The sequence below is a fragment of the Mytilus galloprovincialis genome, chromosome 5 (genome assembly GCF_965363235.1).
Source record: "Mytilus galloprovincialis chromosome 5, xbMytGall1.hap1.1, whole genome shotgun sequence".
In the NCBI taxonomy this organism is placed as follows: domain Eukaryota; kingdom Metazoa; phylum Mollusca; class Bivalvia; order Mytilida; family Mytilidae; genus Mytilus; species Mytilus galloprovincialis.
In genome coordinates this window covers 36,518,296-36,527,024 of record NC_134842.1, presented here as the reverse complement: position 1 = coordinate 36,527,024, position 8,729 = coordinate 36,518,296, and the positions used below count along the sequence as shown (strand labels likewise).

Genomic DNA, 8,729 nt, shown 5'->3' with positions numbered 1-8,729 from the left:
AATTAGACTATTAATCGAATTTGTAATAACGTGAGCTACACGACGGGTGTCCCATTTAGAGCAGGATCTCCTTTCCCTTCCAGAGTACCTGAGACCACCCCAACTTTTTGGTGGGGTTCGTGTTGCTCAGTCTTTAGTTTTCTATGTTGTGTCTTGTGTACTATTGTTTGTCTGTTTGTCTTTTTCTTTTTTGCCATGTCGTTGTCAGTTTATTTTCGATTTATGAGTTTGACTGTCCCTCTGGTATCTTTCGTCACTCTGTTGGAAGATACCAAGACCATGTTGATAAATATATCAACTTCACAAATAATACATGATGGTCTTGACGTATAAACTCTGGTACTGATGTTGTTTTTCATCTTACTTACGTGTTATAGTATCCTTTTATTTTTCTTTGCAAATTATTAACTTTACTGTTTAGTTCATTTTTGGTAAAATCCTTTTGACGTGGCTCAGTACTTATACATCCCGCCCTTGTGTTATTGAGCTATTGTCATTCTGTGTATTCCCGTCTTTCATTTTTGGTTTGTCTGTATCTGTGTAAGCCATTCTGTTTTCTTTGTTGACATATTTGTTTGTTTTTATAGGGATTTTAAAAGATTATAACACAACGTTGACTACTTTACCCATATTTTTGACATTTTTTGTCTGTTTGTTTTGTTCACAAATTGTTACCAATAACATGAAAATGTATGCGACTGTCATACAAGTGAAAAATTTAAATAGCTATAAAACAAGGTTTTATCCACCATTTTCTACACTGGGTGTTTATCTAATTTATTTATTGTGTACATGTACATGTATCGTTACTCTTAACGATCCAGGCTTCATGGGAAAAATCGTTGACTAATATTCAGACGTTTTATATATATATTGTATGATGTATACACTCGTTCAAAATTGAAACCACGGTAAAATCTCTGAAATTGTGACATTTTTTTACATTTTTGTAAAGATTGTGACCGACTTTTCAATAAAGGCCTAAGTCTGTACATTTGTTAACAACATGAAACAAAACAGGTTGGATTTTATAAATGACAAGTGCAATCAATACTGTATCAGATTTCAGTTTGATTATGTGTTGTTCGGTGTTGTCTTTATGACGTTCGTTCTGCATTCCTTTATAATAAACAATGACACAAGTTGAATTCACTAGCTTTTAAAATATTCCCAACTACAGACGCATGCATTGTTCATTAGAAGGTAATTGGCGTAATCTTTCAGAAACAAATACTTTTTAACTTTTTTTTTACAAACATTCAATGTTTTTTTTATATATAATATTCAATAATGTGGGGTCATGATATACCAAACATACATTAATGCAAATTTCTGCACACCTCAACAAATTTAAATATGTTACTATACTAACTGATAATTATAGACTTAAAAAACATTTTTTTTTTTAAATAGTTTTACATATGACAGTGTAATCAGCAGATATTAGATGTATTCAAAATGTATTGTAACGAATGGCCGAGTTTTAAAGTTTTGAGCTTCACATATGTTACTAGTCTTCCAACACTTAAATCTCTTTCGTCGTGATCCGATCTTAATTGGTTATGAATTAGGCAGCTAGTTTCACGCCGAAGACTGGTAGTTCTCTGCTGGTTATCGGATTCTTTCACAAATAAAAAAACTGATCGCTATGATAAAGCCATGTGCGTTAATGACGTTAACCACTAACAATCAGTTTATCCCGGTTGTAACGCTTTTAAAAGGCGTTGTATCCAGTCAAGATATATATCTTATATATATTTATTTCAACTGTTTAGGCTTGAGCAATCCCGACGAAGATAAATCAAGAAAAGCGCTTTGCACGCACGAAATTTTTAAGGTATTATTTTCATTTATAGACTGTACTAGCGTTCAATAAGACTGCTGAATTTAAGAAATAATCACTTCTAGGTTGGCTGTTATTAAATGTTCGATTTTTCGTTACTTCACTCTCATGTTTGTTATGACGCATATGTTATCAACATCGAACGCAAACGCATAAATCGGCTGTTACTTATAACGCATATTGACGTACATGTATGTTCCAATTATGCTGAACTGCTTACGCTTCAAGACCACACTGTGCTTTAAATGAGGTTGATGTTATTTATTTTCACTTAAATTGTGTTTTTAGCAGCTGTTAATTGTCTTTCTGTGTTGTTGTTTTTTAGATTCGTGAATTTTGAAAAAGGCGACCTAAAGCATAATTACATTAATGAATCAATCAATTAATTTTGACCGCCTCTTTTGTAATTTCATACTACTTCTACGTAAATATACCATCATTGGATATATTCTCAAACGGTCCATATCGTGTGAAAGAAAAAATTTTACTTGACAATTTGTGAACTCATGAATACAAAAACACTAATCAGATTAAAACCTTGAGTAAAAGAGGGACGAAAGATACCAGAGGGACAGTCAAACTCATAAATCGACAATAAACTGACAACACCATGGCTAAAAATCAAAAAGACAAACAGACAAACAATAGTACGTATAACACAACATAGAAAACTTAGAAATAAACAACACAAACCCCACCTAAAACTAGGGGTGATCTTAGGTGCTCCGGAAGGATAAGCAGATCCTGCTCCACATAAATGATAAAATTCTAGAATTGGGTACTGTCGGTTTTGTTGTTGCTCTGTTTTGTATTTATTAATAATACAAATTTGCATAATTATCATTGAGATTAATATAAAAGCACGATTACAATTTTTTAAACTGTTATATTTATTTCTTTTTTTATCAGATGCTTACCGACATTTTAAAAAGACCAAAGTAAGATAATTTGTGTACATCATTACATTAAACAGGCTTTACTTAATTATTAGAGGTTAAATTATTACATAATAATATATATTTTGATTCTGTGGTGACATTCATCCTGCATTCCTTTTTATGTGAAATAATATAAATAGAAAGCACGAGCTATTAAAATATTCCCAACTACAAAACACATGTAATAGAAGAGAGTAAAGTGTACTCTTTCAGAAATAAATTAATACTTTTACGAAAATGTGTTTGACAAACACTCAAAGGTTGTTTTTTTTTTATTATGTTCGATAATATAGAGTGATGATATAACATGTCACTACATGCATACAGTGATGCACATTTCTGCACACGTCAACAACTTTTGATATGTTACTATGCTAACCGGTAATTTTAGATTTAAAAACAAATCTTTTGAAAAGAATTTGCATGTGACGGTGTAAACATATGATACCAAATGTGTTTCAAATACACCTACTTATTTCATGTGTTTACATGTTATACTTCAAAATATTGCTGAATAGACTTAAAATATACAAAAGCAGGTTAACGTGTGGGAGGCGTTTTCCTTATTGGTTCTGTCGTTCTTTTACCAAACTATAAAACAGGCATACATTTGGAAATCTGTATACTGCAACTGAAGTTAAAGGTAAGTTCTATTACAAAACAATTTACTTAAACATAATGTTTTCGTCGTGTAAATAGCCAAAATTTGAGATATACAATTCGTTTTTTGTATTTTTGAAGTGAATATATTGCGTTTATAAGTAAAGGTAACATTAGGTATCGATGTTAAAATCTCGCTGAGGGATCAAGAAAATACAAATTAAGGTAACAGTCGAAAACCGAGAGAATAGGTTAGTTGATTATGTTGTACAAGAATGATTATTTAGTACGAATAAGGTGGTTTCTTCAAAAGAAGAAGCATGAGATAGAAAAGCATACTGTATTCCTTATTACAAATTGGTGCCCCCAAAGACAAATGTAGAAATGAAAAAAAATTATTTTTAAGACGATAATTTTATATATCAAATAGTGCTTGGTATTATCAATTATGTTACCATAAGTTATCATATCTAGTAAAGTATATATTGATGAATGTCTTTAATAGTCATTGTTAAGTTCAATTACAACTTGTGTGGACTTATCTGAACATATCATCAAGACGCATGTCAAAGGTTGATTGATCATTTGTTTACTTTTGAGTTTTGTGTCGTTGGATTAATGTCGTTTTGACATTTAACTCAAACATCCGTTAATTAAAAGAGTCAACGTTTGATGATGCAAAATGTATATTTCATTGACCTACTATAAAAATATTGCGAACCCATTTTCGGTAAATTGTGTAGGGGTTACTGTAAATTCAGAAATTATTGTGTGCATTTATTATTGCGATTTTGTTATTTTAGACTTAACTGCAATTTAATTTTACGATTTTGAGAAAAATCCTGTTAAATTCATATACAATATTTCAAAATGCGAGTTTAAATTATTGCATTTTTCGCAATAATAAAAACCACGCATTAATTTCTGAATTTACAGTAATATATGCTCAATCACCTAAACCTTTATTACAAATGGCTAGAAAGCGTGTTTTTCTGTAAAAATAATATGCATTATAACCATTAAGCGGTATTATGGATGTTTAAACATGTATGCATATAAACTCGTTATGCTGTATTTGCAACCATTCTTAGCAACAACATATTATTTTGAAAAGGATATAAGACCCTTCCAATGAAAGTAGAATTTGATTTGATCTTGTTCATCAAGTTGTCTTTTTGTTTCAGTAAACGTACTGTTTTATATTTGAATCCGAAATGATACAATGATGCAAAGTCTGCTACTTGAATAGGAGCTTGGACAAATACTCGTTTACTTGTATACGAGCTTGAATATATATATATTCCGTAACCTGATAATGAGCTTGAATATATACTTGTTTACTTGGAAAAGAGCTTAAACACATACTCTTTAACTTGTATGCGAGCTTGAACATATACTCTTTAATAACACGTTTTAAAAACAGCTACATAAACTAAACTACATATTAACAAGCTCAACACATGCATCATTTTTGTCTGCAGAACAAGCTAACTGAATGGAATTTCAATACTGCGTTATACTTTTTTCTATTGCAGAAAACTAGTGACAATGAAGGCTGTAGTAATATTTAGCTGTCTGTTCATGACAGTATGTGGTAAGACAATTGTGTTAATACTTGCACAAAAATATAATACACAAAGTCTTTAGAAAGATTTCACAGAACAATTACACTGTTAATTAACAATATGTTTATTTACATTCGAAAAGTTTAAAAGTATTGTTTTTGTCTTGTCAATGACTTAAGATAAAGGTATACAACCAATCAAATAAAAGTCGAAAAAAATCTACGAAATACATTTTCATGGACCCAAACATTTGTTTCGATCTTTTGATCGATTATAGTTGTACTGTTTGTGCAAACAGTTCGCTGTCACAATACTTGTTTGAAGCATTGTTCAATCAAAGATAAGCGAATCTAAACAATGCTTTTTTTTTGTTGTTCTCAAAAATGAATACCAAATTGCTTCTTTTCTGTAACATTTTCAGGAATGGGTATTCAAAAGAGAAATGCAGATCTTGGAGAAATAAATAGTGACAATGATGATTTCGCCATTGATTCCCTAATGAATTATCTCAGGTAAAACCAGTGTTGTAGTAGTTTTAGTTCAATTTGTTTAAACAATTCATAGTTGATAATTATTTTTATAGTTTTTCATTCTGATGCTGATAAACTGAAATTTATGAATCTTGTTTATGGCTTAGAAAAATTTCGAGAAAAAGTATCTAATGAGCTTATCCTCTTAACAATCTAAGCACTGAACAATACTAACCCCATAAAAAACCGTAGTTAGAATCTATATTTCATTTCTGTCATTTCCGGTATTTAAACACTTACTTTAAGTCTATAGCTAATATTATAGTGAGTACTTACATTTCATATACTCTTGTGGAATTTCATCTATCATCTTTGATTAATTTCCAACTTCCAATTATGAATCAGTATCATAACATCATTCTAAGCCTTTGAAGTTTCAACATTAAAGTTAACTTTCCAGAAGTTATTTTCATTTTGTACGTTAGTCGCCAAATAAAATGGATTGGTTGATCGTCACACAATGGATACATTTGAAATAATAGATAAAACTTGAACCGATGTTATGAAAAAAAAATACCAAAGGGCAATACAAAAATCTATGTGTGGTTAAACTCTCAATTTTGCAGATTTTGAGTAATTTTAGGGACACATTTTAACAAAAATCTAATTTTTGTTGGAAGCATATCAAATAATGTGTATAAGATAAAATTTGATTGATTTATGTTAATGATGTCTTTTTGCTACAAAGTCAAAATTGTTTGTTTATCAAAATTCCTTCAACAAATATCAGCAAATACCATGATAAATAAAATAATTTCACGAACATTGATGTATTTTACAGTATATCATTTGCGAAAAACTATTGAAAGTTGTATTCTGTTATCGTTTATTTTGTTTTTCTATATATCAAGTGCATCAGTAAAAATAGTCCATTATCCATTATTTAAACAAAAATCCAGTAGAATCCTGAATCATACTTTCTATTGTTTTAAATAAAATCATTGTTAATAGAAATTCAATACAATTCAGATTCCTTCAAGTACAAATCTGGATATCTTATTTTCTACTAGAGAATATTGGAATTTCAACTTGTACTAGGAGGATCTCAGATCTTTGTTCTTAACACAAAATGTCATACTTTCCACCCATATTTGTTTTCTGTTCTAAACCTCGCCGTATGAGCTTAAATATGTTGTTTACTTTTTCAATAGGAAAAGGTGGAGTATAGGCAGTGGCAACAAAGGAAATGGTAACCAAGCAAACAACAACAACAACATTGGTAATTCGCATGTAGAAAATAATAAAAATACACATGTAGCGGGTTTCGGGAATATCGGAGACTTTGGAAAGAAACGTGACTGGTCAAATGAAGATAAAAGGTGGAGTATAGGCAGTGGCAACAAAGGAAATGATAACCAAGCAAACAACAACAACGACATTGGTAATTCGCATGTAGAAAATAATAAAAATACACATGTAGCGGGTTTCGGGAATATCGGAGACTTTGGAAAGAAACGTGACTGGTCAAATGAAGATAAAAGGTGGAGTATAGGAAGTGGCAACAAAGGAAATGGTAATCAAGCAAACAACAACAAAAACATCGGTAATTCGCATGTAGAAAATAATAAACATACACATGTAGCGGGGATAGGAAATATTGGTGACTTTGGAAAGAAACGTGGCTGGTCAAATGAGGATAAAAGATGGGATATAGGCAGTGGCAACACAGGTAATGGTAATCAAGCAAACAACAACAACGACATCGGTAATTCGTATGAAGAAAATAATAAAAATACAAATGTAGCAGGGATAGGAAATATCGGAGACTTTGGAAGGAAACGTGACTGGAATATTGGAAGTGGCAATACAGGCAATCATAATTCTGCAAGTGGCAATAGTAACATCGGCAATAGCGAGAAGTATTATGACAAGAATACAAATGTATATGGCGTCGGAAATATCGGAGACTTTGGAAGAAAACGTGACTGGTCTTATGAAGGTAAACGATGGAGTATAGGAAGTGGCAACAAAGGAAATGGTAACACTGCAAATGACAACAGCAACATTGGTAATTCGTATGAAGAGAATAATAAAGATACAAATGTTATAGGAGCTGGAAATTTCGGAAACTTTGATGGGAAACGATAAATAAGGTAACTTGTTTCCAATAATGTTTTTTTTTTATAGAGTAAAAAACAATTTAGATGTTGACTAAATAAGTCCGATATCCCTAGTTAACTAGTAAACAGTTTGTAAACTGCAACAGTAATTTTGATCTAATCAAAGACTGGGTTATAAATAATTTAGCAGGATGTATTTACCATTCCAGGGCACCTGATATCAACCCTGTTTTTTGTTGCTTTTTATTTTATGGAGGGTTTTTTTTTCGTTTTGTAGACCGTTGTTTGTTTTTTTTGCCGTGGCATTGCCAGTTTGTTTTGACAATATCTTCAAAATAACTTCAAATCTTAACAAGATTTAACGATTGTAGTTCTAATCTTTTCATATGATGTTAAGACCAAAAAAGACTTAATATAAAAAGAAGATGTGGTATGATTGCCAATGAGACAACTATCCACAAAAGACCAAAATGACACAGACATTAACAACAAGACTCTATTTCATTAAACGTATATGTTATATATTACACATATATAGTTAAATATGATATACTAATAAAACGGAACAAAATTTTTGATGAACGTAAGTAAATGATATCAAACTTTTAACAAGACTAAGAAAATCCTTTATATTTATAATTCACATTAAATGTTGTCAAGAAGATATTAGATAACGTTTGTAAAGTTAGTAAATATGATAGCATTTTAATAATGGGTAAAAATAAAAACCTTGTCGTTAACTTTCTTATACTATTATTTTTTTGTTTTTGTTATGCAGGTAAAGAAAGGACATTAACACCAGTCATCTTTTTGTTGTGCGTGAGATGCTAATATATCATATATTACTAAACAATTCACATGTACAACACGTTCATCATATGTAGATACTCTTACATAAATATTTTAGATTTATATTTTATATTATAACGCATATTTTTAGTAAATAAAGTGTTAGTATTTCTCGAATCGATTTGTCTTCATAAAGAACACTATCTATTTCAATGTATTTACGGTATTTCATTGTATCCAGTTCTTATTCAACAGTAGTAATTTCCCTACTCAATAAGGTATAGAGCCTAAAGGTTGTAATAAGATTGAGATGTCAGATATGGCTATGAAATATTTTTATAAAAGGCAATTCAAGAAAAGGGCAACTGCAATCCATTTTTAAAGTAAAATGACAGTTTTAAATT

At 30.5% G+C, this 8,729-nt stretch overlaps 1 protein-coding gene across 1 annotated transcript; it reads left to right on the top strand.

The window, feature by feature from the left end:
- Window positions 1–3,318: 3,318 nt before the first annotated feature.
- Window positions 3,319–8,502, top strand: LOC143075724 (uncharacterized). Its single transcript, XM_076251280.1, has 5 exons — window positions 3,319–3,424; window positions 4,917–4,975; window positions 5,368–5,458; window positions 6,628–7,569; window positions 8,315–8,502. The coding sequence occupies exons 2-4, from the start codon at window positions 4,930–4,932 to the stop codon at window positions 7,562–7,564; spliced, it is 1,074 nt and encodes a 357-aa protein (XP_076107395.1). The 5' UTR covers window positions 3,319–3,424; window positions 4,917–4,929; the 3' UTR covers window positions 7,565–7,569; window positions 8,315–8,502.
- The last annotated feature ends 227 nt before the right edge of the window (window positions 8,503–8,729 follow it).